Here is a 16670-nt window from a genome sequence, read left to right as displayed (position 1 = left end):
TATATATATGTATATATATATATATGTATATATATATGTATATATATGCACAATGGAATACTACTTGGCAATCAAAAAAAGGAAATCTTGCCATTTGCAACAACATGGATGGAACTAGCGGGTATTATGCTAAGTGAGATCAGTCCATCAGAGAAAGACAAATATCATATGTTTTCACTCGTGTGGAATTTGAGAAACTTCACAGAAGACCATGGGGGAAGGGAAGGAAAAAAGGTAGTTACTGAGAGGGAGGCAAACCATAAGAGACTCTTAAATACAGAGAACAAACTAAGGGTTGATGGTGGGGGGCAATGGGTGATGGGCATTGAGGAGGGTACTTATTGGGATGAGCACTGGGTGTTGTATAGAAGTGATGAATCAAGGGAATCTACTCCCAAAGCCAAAACACTGTATACACTGATGTTAGCTGACTTGAAAATAAATTATATAAAAATAAACAAATAAATAAAGATTAAAAATTTTTGTTGATAGCATAAACCAATCTTTTAACGTAATCTTCAAAATTTTGAAGTCGCGTGTACTCTGTGCAAAAGAGATAAATCAATAAAACCAGAAGTTTTTGCCACAGCGTTGTTTTGCAGAGGTTTTAATTGTCTTCGCCAACTTCAGATTCTTTAAAGAAGTAGTAGGTGAGGTGGGATATAGAGTATAAACTACAGAGTAAAACTAGGCTCCCTTGGTCCTACTATTCTGTCCCTACCATAGGTTGTAGCCATTTATAATTAAAGTTTACATTTTTTTTTCAGTATATCACGTACTTAAAGACAACAGCTACTACTATTTCTCAGGCAATTAGAGATATAATTTGCCTTAATTATAGTTTTCTAAAATCGTTTCTCAAACTGGGAATCATAAATGGTTACACACCCACCGAATTTTAATTTTGCAGTTTCGTTTTAGCGATACTATTTATTTATTTATTTATTTAAAAAAATTTTTTATGTTTATTCGTTGTTGAGAGACAGAGAGTGAGCAGGGGAGGGGCAGAGAGAGAGGGAGACACAGAATCCAAAGCAGGCTCCAGGCTCTGAGCTGTCAGCACAGAGCCCGACGCGGGGCTTGAACTCCTGAACTGTGAGATCAAGACCTGAGCCAAAGTCAGATGCTCAACCAACGGAGCCACCCAAGCATTGCCCCAGCGATACTTTTTAAAAATGAGTACTTTTTAAAGACAAAACTCACTAAGAGAATTTACATTTGATATTTTTAATTTTTTTTTCAACGTTTATTTATTTTTGGGACAGAGAGAGACAGAGCATGAACGGGGGAGGGGCAGAGAGAGAGGGAGACACAGAATCGGAAACAGGCTCCAGGCTCCGAGCCATCAGTCCAGAGCCCGACGCGGGGCTCGAACTCACAGACCGTGAGATCGTGACCTGGCTGAAGTCGGACGCTTAACCGACTGCGCCACCCAGGCGCCCCTACATTTGATATTTTTAGAAGAAGATTTTACGTTTCTCAAGTCTATGTTTTCACAAATTGGGTTTCATGAACAAATTCTGAGAGAACTAAAACAAAATTATTTCCCTACACATTCCTCAAGTTTCAAGACCACTGCTAGAGTACATATCCGTACACTTCCAAGTCCATTCTTTTCCGGTTTTGAGGGTCAAATGAATGACGTATTACCACCGTGTCTCACATTTTGCAATATCTTTTTGGCATTAAACAAAGTCCCCGGTTGTAGAAGATCTACTTCTATTTTTAATTTCCTGATGCACTTTTGTTTTTCCAGAACAGGTCTTAACATTTGCCAAGAGAGGTTTTTTTTTTCCCCCCCACCTAGGACCATGATTTTCTTCATCGTTGTTAAAAATGCGAGCAGGAGCTGAATGAATTCCACACGTGAAATAAAATACATTTATCTTTTGCTTATTGTAAGGGTCGTGGAACTCTTTGAAAGCTTCACGTTGTCACCCTTACAAAAGTAAAATTCAAATTATGTAAGAGGTCACGGTCGCATTCATCAAATGCTGAAGGCACAGTGGATAACATTTAGATAAGGAAGATTTATTCACAATACCTGGGAGGGTGAGCTGGACCTTTAATAAGGAAATATCAAGGAGGAAGATAAAGAATTCCAGTCTGGAATTACTCTCTCCTGGCAAGGATTAAACCATATGAAATCAATATTATTCAAATCCTGCCCAACTTCCTGAGCTAAGCTCAAAGACCACTTTTCTTAGTGACGCCTTCCCAAATCAACCCGTCGCTTCTCTTCCATCGTTGGCCCTTGATCCCCTTGGAGGCATTTCCTGTAATCTGTACCTGGCCTAGGGGACTCCCCACCTTTACCTTCTATGGTGGTTGCCAGGTGAATGTCTTGTCTTCCCTGTAAGATTATATGCTGCTTTTTTTTTTTTTTTTTTTAGTTTATTTATTTATTTTGAGAGAGAGAGAGAGAATCCCACAACCCTGGGATCTGAATCAAGAGTCGGATGCTCAACTGACTGAGCTGTCCAGGAGCCTCAGGATTTAGCTCGTTTTGACAGAGACTGCTGCCAGCCTCCTCTGTCTTGTCCTTGGGGTGGTACCCAGTTCCTGAAACAAAAAGCTTAGAGGGGAGGTGGGGAGGTTTGTGGAAGAGAGGAAAAAGGTTACTTTAAACCCGAGCTCCACTGAAGCATTCGGGCAGCCATTTTGATTTTTGTTCAACTCAATGCTTTGAAGCAGTTTCAATAACAAGGAGCTTCTGAAGGAAAAGGCCATGACAAAAATAATGTCACTGGGATACAAGTGATTTCCTTTGTCAGGGGAATTAAGAGAGAAACCTCCTTCAGACTCCCTTAGCACAGCGTCTTTGGGAAACCAGGATGGAACAGCCTTTTGGCAGAACAAAGAGCCTTGTGTTGGGAGAGACGTGTACCCGGTGGCCACAGGTGTGTCCTCTGGGGAGGCCCAGGTGCGCACTGCTGTCCCACAGACCCTTTCCACAGCCCACACTCAGCCACCAGAGGGCTGGGTGGCGCCCACTTGGCTCTGAGCTGGAGACACCCCTCCTCCGGGGCTCAAGTCTTCAGGACACAGCCGCTAAGATGGGTCCCCAGAAAGGCTCACTGCTCTGGAAAGGCCTGTGAGGAAGTGACCTGAGCTCCTCCACTCTGCCCCACACTCTTTGAGATTTGGGGTTCGGGCATGATTGAAACAGAGCTTTCCCCGGCCCAGCTCCCTAAGGCCCACCTGCCCTGAGAAGGGCCTTCCCTGTCCCCTGGGACCCCCACCTCGTGGTGGCTGTCTCTCCCCTCTTCTGGTGAGCGTCTGAGTGTAGTGACCCTGCCGGGCCGGGGATCAGAGTTCCCAGAAGCTTAAAACCAGACATGGATGGCTTATAGGTACCTAACTCATTTGATTGCTTTTCCATAGATGGCTTCATTTAGGCATTGAGTTCGTATTTCCAGCCAAAATGCATTAGACTCCCTCCAGGAGGATGGGCACCATGACTGCCCGTGATCACCACCATCCCCTCCCCACCGGGGCCCAGCCCTGTGGCTGGCCGTAGGTGCTCAGTCAACTCTGGATCATGTGACTGAGACTCTTAACGTTTTCTGCAGCCTGTTTTGTTGTTGTTGCTGTCGGTGGTGTTGGTGGTGGTGGTGTTTAAAGAAAGGGAACAGAACTGGCACCTCACCGGGCTGCCCAGTTCCAGGGACAAGTATTTCCACAGCATTCTATATAAAGGGCTCCCCCTACGTAGTGACCTCGGGGAAACTTGACCCGGGCAGCGATGCGAATTCAGATTTTACCTTTTGTTCCCAGAAATTCCTCATTTCGTGACTCCTGGCTAAGACTGGTACAGGTCCTTAGGCTGATGTTTCCTTTAAAGTCATTCTGGGGGCGGGGCGCCTGGGTGGTCAGTCCGTTAAGCATCCTATTTCGGCTCAGGTCATGATCTTGTGGTTCGTGAGTTAGAGCCCCACGTCGGGCTCCGTGCTGACAGCTCAGGGCCCGTAGCCTGCTTCGGATTCTGTGTCTCCCCCTCTCTCTGCCCCTCCCCTGCTCATGCTCTGTCTCTTCTGTCTCAAAAATAAATAAACATTAAATTTTTTTTTTAATTTTAAATTTAAATTTTAATTTTAATTTCTGGGGGAGTCTGGTTGGCTCAGTCAGTAGAGGATCTGATTTTTTATTTCAGCTCAGATCATGATCCCAGGATCGTGGGATCGAGCCCCATGTCGGGCTCTACACTGAGCATGGAAACTGCTGGAGATTCACTCTCTCTCTCGCTCTCTCTTTCTGCTCCTCCCTTCACCCAACTCTCTAAAATAAACATAAAATTAAATAAATAAAATAAAATAAAGTCAAGTCATTCTGGAATACAGGACCAGAGCCCCCTCTGTTCACAGAGTCCAGAGCTCCCTAAGCTTGGGGAATGCTGATCGAGTGGGGCCCCCACCCTTCACGAGCGAGTCCAGGAACTTGTCAGCGGGAGTCTACACCCAAGTTTTGTGAAAGTGAGCCCCAGAACCAGAAAGGCTGTAAACAGATCTTGCGGCCACTCCCCAGGGCATGACAGTCCCAAGGATCCTACTCATCTACCGAAGGCTTGAAGAGTCCCGTGTATTGTGTCCACCGTGGGGAACCTTGCACTTAGAGAGCCTCTGCTGTTCTTAAAGCTTTTTTTTTTTAAATAATTATTTACTTTTGAGAGAGAGAGTGAGCAGGGAGGGGCAGAAAGAGAGGGAGACAGAGGATCCGAAGCGGGCTCTGCACTGACCGCACAGAGCCCGACGCGGGGTTCGAACTCACCAACCGTGAGATCACGACCTGAGCTGAAGTTGGAGGCTCAACCGACTGAGCCACCGAGGTGCCCACTTTTTTTTTTTTTAAAGTTTTTTTTTCTGCTGTTCTAGCTTTTCATCCTTTTTCTGAGTAAGCTCATCCCAGCCCAGGGCTTCAACTCTTATCCGCTGGTCTCTCTAGAAACTCCACCAGCAGCCACAGCTTCTCCCCTGAGCACAAGACCCCTAAAGCCACAGGGAGGTGCCACAGGCACATGGGCTCAGTTCTGCCTGTCCCCACCTTCCCACCTGTGGCCCCGCTAGCTCCCGTCTGGGTTAAAGATGTCACAGTCCGTATATCAACATCGAAATCCCTTCCTCTCCGCGTTATAGGTCACAGGCGCCTAGTGATTCTACCTTGACTCTCTCTTCTTGCCTGTTCGATTTCACTGCTCTGGCCCTAGATTCGGCCCTCATGGTGTTGCCTTTACTACTGAAGAACCTTCAAAGGGGTCTCCTTCCCTCCAGCTCGTTGTCAGCCATTTTGAACTCCTCCTTCCTCGTAGGACAAAGTTCAGGCGACTTCACATGAAATGCAAGGTGAGGCCTTTGCCTCGCCAAAAAGTCTTCTCTGCCCCTTTCTCCACTGCCCGGCGGCATTAGACAAGTTGGTCAGACCAGCCGAGGTTGGAATGTTCTCCTGTCCCAGGTCCTGCACCCCCACATCCGATTTTCCACTGGTGCCTCTCTCCCTGTCACCTCCGCCCACTCACCCTCCTCTACCCTCTCCCAGGGCTGGTGTTCCTCACAGCTTCATTGTGAGCCCTCTTCTCTTCCCTCCGAATCCCCCATAAATCTTGGCCATGCTCCCAAATCCCACCCGAAGGCCAAAGACTCCCCATTTAGGCCTCCGGCTCAGATCTCCGAGCGCACGACACGTCTATCCAGCCTCCCACCCGGCATCCCTGTGTGGATGGCAAGCAGGATCGCAAATATAAGACAGGCCCCAAGAACTCCTGCCTCTTCTCTCTCTTGTCCTTTCCTCGTCTCTCCCAGTTCAGTACATGGTGCCACGAGCCACCCGGGGGCTAAAGCCAAGATCCTGGGTCCCCGTCCACTCCTCAGCCTCCACTGCCAGGCGTCAACACGTCCTCCCCACTCAACCTCTGGAGAGCTCAGCCGAAATTCTTCCATTTCTCACCATCCTCCCGGGACGGCACCATCATCTCGGCCGTGCAAAGTGCTGCCTTGACCATTCTTTCCAGTTGCCAAAGTCATCTCTTCAAAACACACGTTGGATCACGTCCGTGCTCCGGGCTGCGGCGCAGGGAAGCAGTCACGGTGAAACCCAAGCCCCTCTCCACAACCCCCGGTGGGCGTGTGGTGGCCTCACCTGGCCCCCCAGCACCTCACTTTGCTCCCTGCTCTCCTGCCACAGCGCCCTCAGCTGGGTTCCGGAAACACGGCACGCATGTTCCCATTCAACTTCCCACTGTTGCTCCCTGTGCCTGGCCCGGTCCCCCCGGGTCTTTGTCTGGTTGACTTATCAGTTAGTTCCTGGCTCACATGTCACTTTCTCAGACACCTGGACCAGCCTCCATGACTCTCACCAGATTTGTGCTCGTTTTGTTTTCCCCTGTCCCTCTCCCCAACCGAAGGACAAAACTGTGCATTTCTTTCTTTCTTTTTTTTTTTTTATGTTTATTTATTTACTTTGAGAGAGAGAGAGAGAGAGCGCAAGCGGGTCAGCAGTGGAGAGATCCGAAGCGGGCTCTGGGCCGTCAGCACGGAGCCGGACACGGGGCTCGAACGCACGAACCGCGAGGTCATGACCTGAGCCGAAGTCGGACGCTCAACCGACTGAGTCCCCCCGCCCCCCCCGGGCGCCCCTGCTGTCACAGCTGCTAACTTCCCAGCCCTAAAGCCTGGGTGGGCTTCGTGGCACCAGGCCGAGGTGCGCTCAGCGCCTGACCCTGGTTCGAGGAGGGAGCAGGGTGCCCCGCGGGTGCAAAGCGTCTGGACAAAACGGAGAGGCAAGCGCGACGATGGCTGACGGCTGCTTCCACGGTGCTGAAGGGGTTAAGGCCTGGGCTTTGGTGCTGGATGGGTTTGGGCTTCAATCCTTGCTCTATGTATGGGAGGCTAATTGGCTTATTTAAGCCTCAGACCCCTTACCTGTTAGATGGAGTAATAACAGCGTCTACATCATAGAGCTCTCGTGAGGAGGACGAAGGTACCACAGATACAATCCTCATCCCAATGCCCGGCCAGCAGGAAGCGCTCATCAAATCCTGGCTGTTGGCATTAGCCTTCATTCTGAGTTGTTCTGTTCTGTTCTGTTCTGTTTTTCCCTAGCAGATGCCGCATAGACGGGAGGCTCCCTTCACTACCCGGATTCGAGGCCTCCTCACATTAGTTTTTCAGCCTCAGTTTTCTTAAGGCTTGGAACCAAATCTCAGCTGGGACTTTGGGAACATCAGGCGACGGGGCCTTCAGAGACACTGCAGCCCCACACACCCAGCTATGAAAAAGGGCTTTCAGACCCGCCGCTGGAACCCCACACGTCCCCTCACGCCGGGGCATGCCAGGGGGGATCGGTTAACGGGGACCAGGCTTCCTCTGCTTCCTGCCCTAAATGCCATCGCCTGAAACCGACCCTGGAGCCGCTCACAAACCAGAACCAGTGCGTGTGGACGACGCATCCCAGGGAAAGGGTCCACACCTCCTCCCCGATCCGTGCCCCGGATATCCACCCCGGCCACCTGCTTCACTGCGTTCCCCCCAGAACTGTCCTGGGCACAACACGGCAGGCCAGGCGGAATGACTTCCTGGCGCTGACCCCCCCAGAGATCCGAGCAAGCTACTGGCTTCAAGTTTAAAGGCCCAGGCACACGTGTTCTCGCTTGCAGAGCAGTAATAGTTTGTTTTTGTTTATAGACATATAGAGATATTTTTCTTTATGGTATTCGATGTCCTCTTCTCTCTCTCTCTCTCTCTCTGATTCCAGTTGGCAAGGACTGGATCGTTTTCCTTTGCTCTCTTCTCAAAGTTGTTTGGTGAGTTTCAGGGACGCTCAATGAATAGACTGCCTGGCAATGATAAATCAAACCAGTCAATTCAAGTGATGGATAAGGGCTATAAACTTTAACACAGTTTTTTGTTTGTTTTTAAACCATCGGTGTCTTGGGGCGCCTGGGTGGCTCAGTCGGTTAAGTGTCCGACTTCGGCTCAGGTCATGATCTCGCGGTTTGTGGGTTCGAGCCCTGCGTCGGGCTCTGGGCTGACAGCTCAGAGCCTAGAGCCTGGAGCCTGCTTCGGATTCTTGTGTCTCCCTCTCTCTCTCTCTCTCTCTGCCCCTCCCCGACTTGCCCTCTCTCTCTCTCCCTCTCTCAAAAATAAACATTAAAATTAAATAAAAAAAAAAAAAAAGTACTTACACCGCGGAAACTGGCAAAGGCTAAAAATGGGGGCTCCCACAGCCCAGGAGCCGCTGCTGAAATGTTTACCGGCGCACCACTGGGGGGCAGAACCCCGAAGTCCAGCTGGAACGAAGTCCCTCAGGAGGTTCTGAAGCCCAGAGCCTTAGAGCAACTCCGCTGAAGGCAGACTTGGGGACCGCGCCCCAGCCCACGTCTGTGCTCTGGGAAAAGAATGTAGGCGCCTGCATCCAGAGCTCTGTAAAAGACCCTGTGACTGTGGGTAAGTTACCCGCCTGTGTGCGTTGTCATCTACAAAACAGGTCTGCGGCTAGTGCCTCCGCGGTCGGTGATCGTGAGGACAAAGCGAGCTACCGTGTGTTCCAGGCCCCCGGGACAGTGCCTGGGGAGCAGAAAACATGTGGCAACTGTTATCTATTATTATGATCTGACAAAAGAAAAAAAGCTTAGTCCGACAGTTCCCCGCCCCCCCCCCTTTTATAACCCTGATTTCCCCTTTTGAGAATCCTGCATGGTTTGTAGAACATTTAGAAAACACAACTAACGAAAATGTGGGAAAGGAAAAGCCCCCACCTTTAGCACCCAGGGAACGTATCCGTGCACCCCCGGCCTTTCTGGCATTTTCCCAAACCTAGAATAGGTCAATCTTGACACCCTTCCGGAACAGGACACTCTTGTTTGCTAACTCATGATGTTTGGGTAACATTTCCTACCACCGGTCATGCTCAGATAAACCAGGACGGCCAGGCTGTGTCATCATCGTCATGAAAGGGAATCGGCGGTGATGGGCATTTATTACAGCGTTGGGACCGTATGTCTCTATTCACTATCATTTAGAGGGACCCACCTTTTTTACTTAATAGACAACTATTTGTTGAACCCAAGGCATCGTGCCCTGGGGGCTGTGAGGGCGACAGGGTGTCTTAGCCTCATGGGCGCCCTCCCAGGATTCAGAGTGCGAATCTCTGTTTAGCAGGACAAGGGATGTTTTTCAGAAACGTCATCCACCACAGGTTTTCTTTTGCTCAAAACAGTTGTGTTTGGCAGGAGGACCCCTTTGTCTCTACTCTTATGTCAAAGTGGCAGGGAGGCCTGAGCACCTGTTACGACAGAGGCGGATTCTCCCCCTTCATCGAGCGCCGGAGCCCTCCCTGGGAGACGGGCCGCGGAGGGACGTTTGTAGTTTCTGTGGTTGGTTGTTCCCCCTGCGTGTCCCCACAATGCGGATTCCAGAGTCTTCGCACTTTTTCCCTTCAAGATCCCGAACCAAGCCAACTGCTTCATCCTGTGCTCCCCTCGTGGCTGGCCCGTGGTGGGAGGAAGGACCGCTCGCTGGGCCCTGGGAAGGTGTGCGCTGATCTCCCAGGGCCGATGGGGCTTCTTGAGAAATTCTGAGATCACGGGGCTTGTGTGTCTCCACTGCCTTCAGACTTTAATGCTCTCAAAAGACATCTCGCGCCCCGGCCCCTTCTCTCTTCAATCCCTCTCCCCGCTCATCTTCCCCTGCATTTAGGGTTGCCATTGCCCAGGGGGCCACCTGCTTCAGGAGCAGCGACGCTTTCAGGTGGTCTTGCTCTTAGGGCTTCCGTGTCTTTTTTTATGTTTATTTTTGAGACAGAGAGGAAGAGAGAGAGAGCAGGGGAGGGGCAGAGAGGGAGACACAGAATCGGAAGCAGCTCCGGGCTTCCAGCTGTCGGCACAGAGCCCGACGCGGGGCTCGAACGCACAAACCGTGAGATCATGACCTGAGCGGGAGTCGGACGCTTACCTGACCGAGCCACCGAGGCGCTCCATTTTTTTTTTAAACGTTTTTTTTCTTTTTAAAATTATTTATTTATTTTGAGAGAAAGAGTGGGCGAGGGGCAGAGAGAAGAGAGAGAGAATCCCAAGCAGGCTCTGCACTGTCAGTGCGGAGCCCGACATGGGGCTCGAACCCAGGAACCGTGAGATGCCGACCTGAGCTGAAACCAAGAGTCTGACGCTTAACCGACTGAGCCACCTGGGTGCCCCCGGGGCGTCTGTGACTTAATGGTACAAAGGAGCTCGTCTCTGGGGCCACCGGTTAGGTTGTGCATAAATGACCCTTGCTTACAATCCTGCAAAGGCTTTTGATGATCTATATTCTAAACTCCAAATGATTTAGCTTGCATGACGGTGCCCCGTGACCTGGCCTCATCTTCGACGGGCGCCCTCGATCTCCGGCCAGGCACCAGCTGTTCCGGCCCACTGTCTTTCGGGAGCGACCCCCAGACACCTTTGCCGGCGTCCCTCCCCTGAAACAGCCATCCTGCCCCAGCGCTGTCCCTATCAGGGTGTTCAGCATCCCGTCTTCTTCTCTGGGTTGGTCTTGCTTGATGACCGCTCTCTCCAGCCCTGGTTCTCACGTGCTGCCTGGCACAGAGCGGGGGCCCAAACGCGTGAGGCTGAACCCGTGAACCCTCGAAGGGACTCCCTTCCCCGACGGCAGGTCCCAGGACAGCAGGCAGGGCAGGGCAAGCAACCCATTTTGCCTGCGACCACAGACTTCACCTTGAACGTGAAAACATAAAACCCAGGAGGGAAAGGAAGGTCGTGTTCCCCACGTGATGCCTGCCACGTGTCTCCTACGATCTAGATTGGCTCACAGCTGCATTGACAGATCCGTTTTCCGAAAATGGCCACGAAAGTACCTCCAGTCCCACAGTTCTTCCAGAGACTTGCTGCTTCCCCACCGAGAGACGGTGCCTCTCCGTCCCTCTCCTAGGATGGAGCAGGCCCCTGTGACAGCCTTGTCTGTGAGGGTGATGTTCAGCCTCACTTGACATCACCGGGAGCAGAGACCGTTGTCCCAGACTGCAGATTCGCGAGTAAATACACCTACGTGATTGCTGTTTTCAAGCAACTAAATTTACGGATGGTTTACTTGGGGACATTCGTCAACACTTGCTCTGGACTGAGAGGTGTCCCCAGGTGTGTGACTTTTGGTAAACAGGGATTTTTGTTTTAATTTTACTTATTCATTCATTCATTCATTCATTCATTTAATTTTTGAGAGAGAGACGGACGGTGCGCACGAGTTGGGGGGGAAGGGCAGAGGGCGAGGGAGAGAGATTCCTAAGCAGGCCCCGCGCCCAGCATAGAGCCCGACGCAGGGCTTGATCCCACGATCCTGAGATCACGACCTGAGCTGAAATCAAGAGTCAGACGCTCAACTGACTGAGCCACCCAGGCGCCCTTGGGGTTTTTGTTTTCAGATTAACGTTTGGGAGACAGAGATCGTGTGGTCCTCCACTCCCTGAACGTTGTGCTGGTGATTTTGTTTTCCAAATTCCGCCCCCACACCCACTCCGGGACCAGCGCGGCCTCAGCAGGAGCCCACACACCGGCCCAGGTGCATGCGGCTGTGGGTCGGGGCTTCGCACCTTCCAGTCCCAGGGATGCTGCACTGGGGTTTCCCCGCCCTGAGCACTCACTTCCCCCGCTCCTTGTATTTCTCTGAATTCTCTTACTCACGTGTTTCCGCGATGGCTTCTTCCCACTGGGATGCGAGCCCCTGGGGCGGGGCCTGCATCCACCGTGGTCTTGATTGTGTCTTTCACACTTAAACAGTCTGGCCAGGAGGAGGTGCTCGAAAATATTTTTCTAAATGCTGAAAGAATAAAGGAGTTGAGGGGTCACACATCCGCGCCCTCCCCCCCACCCCCTGCATGGCACACACCTCCCCCAAGGTGGCCCGGACAGGTGAGAATTAGCCTTTTTAAAACACCCTTGGGAAGGAAGGGTCACTGCCTCCCAGGGCGGCCTATTCCATTCCATCTCCCTCTCCCTCTCCCTCTCTCTCTCTCTCTCTCTCTCTCACACACACACACACACACACACACATCTCATTGTGATATTCGGAATCATCTCCTCGTGACTCTTAATGGTTGTTCTCCAGAGCTCTCTGCATCCTGGCCACCTGCCTGGAGGAAAGCCCTAGCTTACCATTATCCCAGCTCCTGGTGATAAGGGCTCAGGACAAATCGCTAGCCCTTTGTGGACTCTTACGTCTTTGTGCAAACTGGAACCACCTTTTTAGTTCATTGAGGACAGCAATATACTTAAGGGATTCGGAAAATTTGTAAAAGTTAAGAACTCATCTTTTTTTTTTTTTTTTTTTTTTTAACATAAAATGATGGCAAATACTCAAGAGAGCGCCATTCACCTAATGACTCTGAGGCTTACTTGGCGACATCAGGCTCTGGGTTCTGTTCTCTCCCATCTCCCATTGAGCAATATCATAAAAGCTCTTCTCTGACCCTGGACTAGACTCAACCACTGGGTCGTGACGGGCAGTGGTTCTGTTTCAGCCCGTTAGAATCCTCCAGGGCAACGGCTCCATTTGAGGAACCTTCCTGTCCTGTCCCCCCACAAGCCTGTCAGATCCGACCTTCCCGCTGTGGGTGCAGGAGTCCCGGGGCCCCTTGCAGAGAGGGGTTGGAGCAGCCCCGGGAATCTGGAGCACGTGACCTCTTGTCCCACCTGGGAGGCCCTGTATTCTCCCAGGGGTCACCCTCTGCAGAAGTATGCTCTCAAGGTGGGGCCTAAATCGAAAAAACAAACAAGATGAAGCCTCAAAGGTCAGCCCCCTTGTGGCTGTTGTTTTCTCACAGAACCTTTGTGTTGGACCCGTCGGGAGTCTTCCTGCCTGGTGGTGCTTTGTCTGTGTGGCTTAAATGACAGCAGACACAGCTCAGCTTTGGACGGGGACACACACACACACACACACACACGCCTCTCAGATACCGAGAAACACTGTCCCTAATGTGGGACTTGGAAAACCAAGTCCCCAATGTGGATGGAGAAAATCTTAAGAGTGAGACCCAGAGCTTCCCAGGATTTTCCTCTCCTCACTTAGCACCTCTTGGGCATCAGTCGTCGGTCTTTTTCATTTTAATGAACCCAGTGAACCCGCCTCTACCTTTCAAAGGAATCTGGGGCAACTTTCCTGCCAAGTCCCCACTGAGGGCCTGTGACACTCAAGAAGGAGGGCCAGGCCCTTGTGTAGGTTAAGGAAGTCCGAGGAGAATAAAGATTATAGGGAAACAGTCTACCTTTCTTTACAAGGTCTTGTTTTGCATCCCTGAAACCTCAGATTCAGCTATCACAATGAAGTCCTGTTGCAGAAAGAGCCAGCCTTTTATCACCACTTAAAATCTAATTAATCCATATTGAAGCACAAAGATTTCTGTTGTATTTTAGGGTGAGGGGTCACAGAGCCTTCTTTGTTCATCCTTAGACTTATACTCATCAAGCATTGGGGATATAATTTTACCAAGCAAATTGGAAGGTAACAGATCAAATCCTTATCAGAAAGCCTAACTCATAGTTTTAACAGGGTCCTTCGTCCTTTACATGAAACATTATATTCGAGAAGAACAAAAACGCATTTCAGAGTTTCCAAAGAGTTAATGGCCCAAGCTTATATTCCGGGCAGCATAGGACCAAAACAGTCACACTACTGTGAAGCACGAAAGACAGTGACTCCCACAGGGGTGGCCAAAGTTGTAAGACTTGTTGCAATGGCTCTAGTCTTTAGAGTGGCGACGCAGCTCGTTGGACTTTCGTTATCTTTGCTGGGATGGGTTTTGTCCATTATTACAACTTACCTGCCACATTGGAAAAACCTCAATTTGGACTTAAACGAGATGGAGAACTGGACCATGGGACTCTGGCAGGCCTGTGTCGTCCAAGAGGAGGTGGGGAGACAATGCAAGGACTTTGAATCCTTCCTGGCTTTGCCTGCCGAACTCAGGATCTCCAGGATCTTAATGTTCCTGTCCAACGGGCTGGGGCTCCTGGGCCTTCTGGCCTCCGGGTTCGGCCTGGACTGCTTGAGGGTCGGAGAGACGCGGCCAGGCCTCAAGAAGGGACTGCTGATCCTGGGAGGGACTGTGTTCTGGGCAGCAGGCGTCGCGACCCTGGTTCCGGTCTCCTGGGTCGCCCACGTGACCGTCCAGGAGTTCTGGGATGAGACCATGCCAGAGATTGTGCCCAGGTGGGAGTTTGGGGAAGCCCTCTTTCTGGGCTGGTCTGCTGGGTTTTCCCTCCTCTTGGGAGGCTGCCTGCTGAACTGTGTGGCCTGTACTACCCAGGCCGCTCGGGCTCCGGGCCCCTATGCGGTGGCAGAAATGCAAATTCAGTGTCTGTACCTGGAAAATGGAACTGCAGACCCGAGAGTGTAAGACTTTGGCAAGAGCACAAAGACATCTTTCCACATCAACCGCGAAGTGGGGTCTATGCTAGCAAGGGGTCTTTGTTATGTAATTAAATCTGTGCTGCTCTCGGTTTCTCATTAAGTAACTACTTTTCGATCCTAGGTCCCCTCTTCCTCCCCAAATCTGGAGAAGTAAGAAAGAGGCAAGTCTTATATCTAAAAGGAAACTATCATGGGAAGCATTACACAGGGATGAGCAAAGATAATTTCATCGACCCGGTTATTTAAATCAAAACGTGGCGGTGGCCGTCCATTCTAATCAGAATTAAGCTTTGATGTGTTAAATTTTATATCAGGAACTTTGCTTTTGTTGATAGCTGGGAATAATAATAATTAGTTTCTGTTTCCTAAGGAAAAAAACCAATCTGCGATCTTTTAAACATTCTGCATTAGCGATATCCCCTGTTAAGCCTGTCCCAAAGTATTATTTCCACCACAGGGACTTTGGTCTTCTTTGAACACAGGTGGTTTGCATCTAGGAGATGACTAGGTACCCTGTGTGACAGGGTTTTAGGGGGCTTACGGTTTTCAGTATATCACGATTCTCTCAAGAGTCAACATACTGGCCAGTCTCTCCTGTCTCTCCCTTCCAAAGTTTCCAATTAAAAAAAAATAATAAAATCAACAACTCCAAAAATATTTTGCTTGCTATCCAGATAGTGACAGTTCGTTTGCTCAGTAACAACTTTCCTTGGTTCAGTGAAAAATGACAGACATGGGGATACATACATTAGTAAGTGAACCAGGGGAGATGTCCATGCTGACCTACAAAGTCCTACAGCTTAACTTTTCCACGATGCAGAAAGCCCACGTAGGGGAAAAAATAAATAAATAAATAACAAGTGCGTACGCACACGTGCACGGATCTGACAAAAAGGCGTGTAGGTAAGTAGACTGGGTATTTGGGGTGGGGAGTTCAGTACTGCTTCCTATGTTATGTGGTGGATGTAGCTTACGGGTCTTCTGAACAGACCGGATGCAAGGTCTAGAGAGATTTCCGATAAGAAATACTTTTCTGGAACTCACTTTTAGAAAATGGTAACATCCGGTATGACCACGACGTACGTATTGAGACAGGAGAGCGGCAGCAGATGGCTATCTGGACAGGTGTAATTGCTAAGAAAGCGAGCGGTGGGAGCTGAGCCCAAGCTGTCGGGTACACATTTTGCGTTGAGACTCCTTCACTCTTTGACTCGCTAGAAAGCTAGCAATGTTAACGAGGAAAGGAGGATCGGTCCTACCTGATGTTATTGCAGAGACAAACTGCTACTACGGAGTCAGCTCCTAGGACACGGGCACGGTGCTGGCCACACCTGGGCATTACTGGCTGGCAGACTTACTTCCTTGTATCCTTTGCTGAAACCTAGTCAACACCTTTTCAAACAATAGCAGCTCTGGCAAGAATCCTCTACACACAATGAAGAAATATTTCCGAGCTCTGAAGTGACAGCGTAAGGTGTCACACGTCCCCACGCAGAGATCGAAAGGCAGGAGTTAGTTTGGCTCAAGCTCCTGGGGATCTGCAATGGCTTTAGTAGTTCGAAGCGTGGCGCAATTAGCTGGAATTTCACTCTCTCTGCTGGGATGGGTTTTGTCCTGTCTTACAAACTACCTGCCGCAATGGAAAAACCTCAATTTGGACTTAAACGAGATGGAGAACTGGACCATGGGACTCTGGCAGGTCTGTGTCGTCCAAGAGGAAGGGGGGACACAGTGCAAGGACTTTGAATCCTTCCTGGCTTTGCCTGCCGAACTCAGGATCTCCAGGATCTTAATGTTCCTGTCCAACGGGCTGGGGCTCCTGGGCCTGCTGGCCTCCGGGTTCGGCCTGGACTGCTTGAGGGTCGGAGAGACGCGGCCGGGCCTCAAGAAGGGACTGCTGATCCTGGGAGGGACTGTGTTCTGGGCAGCAGGCGTCGCGACCCTGGTTCCGGTCTCCTGGGTCGCCCACGTGACCGTCCAGGAGTTCTGGGATGAGACCATGCCAGAGATTGTGCCCCGGTGGGAGTTTGGGGAAGCCCTCTTTCTGGGCTGGTCTGCTGGGTTTTCCCTCCTCCTGGGAGGCTGCCTGCTGAACTGTGTGGCCTGCGTTACCCAGGCAGTTCCGGCTCCGGGCCCCTACGCGGTGGTAGAAACACAGTGTCACCGTCAGCACCTGGAGATGAAAAAAGCCCATCTGAAAGTCTAAGCCAGGAAGGATCAGTGGCGTCTACTCTTCAAGTGAAGCTCACTCCTGTCTGGGTTTGGTAGGATCTCCTG

General features: G+C 50.5%; 2 protein-coding genes and 1 long non-coding RNA gene across 3 annotated transcripts in view; 2 read left to right on the top strand and 1 right to left on the bottom strand.

Annotated features, from left to right (window-relative positions):
* The window catches only part of LOC121039652 (uncharacterized), a 14620-nt gene extending 10698 nt beyond the window's left edge, over window positions 1–3922 (bottom strand). The window contains exon 1 of the long non-coding RNA XR_005794904.1: window positions 3765–3922. This is a non-coding gene — a long non-coding RNA (uncharacterized LOC121039652). The remainder of the gene's footprint in view (window positions 1–3764) is intronic.
* Window positions 3923–13701: 9779 nt separating this feature from the next.
* Window positions 13702–14379, top strand: LOC121039650 (putative claudin-24). The gene has a single exon (XM_040489883.1). The coding sequence runs from the start codon at window positions 13717–13719 to the stop codon at window positions 14377–14379; it is 663 nt and encodes a 220-aa protein (XP_040345817.1). The 5' UTR covers window positions 13702–13716.
* Window positions 14380–15936: 1557 nt separating this feature from the next.
* Window positions 15937–16599, top strand: CLDN22 (claudin 22). Its single transcript, XM_040489884.1, has one exon. It carries the CDS (start codon window positions 15937–15939, stop codon window positions 16597–16599), a length of 663 nt encoding a protein of 220 aa, XP_040345818.1.
* The last annotated feature ends 71 nt before the right edge of the window (window positions 16600–16670 follow it).

The sequence above is a fragment of the Herpailurus yagouaroundi genome, unplaced genomic scaffold (genome assembly GCF_014898765.1).
Source record: "Herpailurus yagouaroundi ecotype Mexico unplaced genomic scaffold, PumYag 181, whole genome shotgun sequence".
Lineage (NCBI taxonomy): Eukaryota > Metazoa > Chordata > Mammalia > Carnivora > Felidae > Herpailurus > Herpailurus yagouaroundi.
Note: the sequence above shows the minus strand (reverse complement) of the source record. Positions and strands in the feature narration are given on the sequence as shown.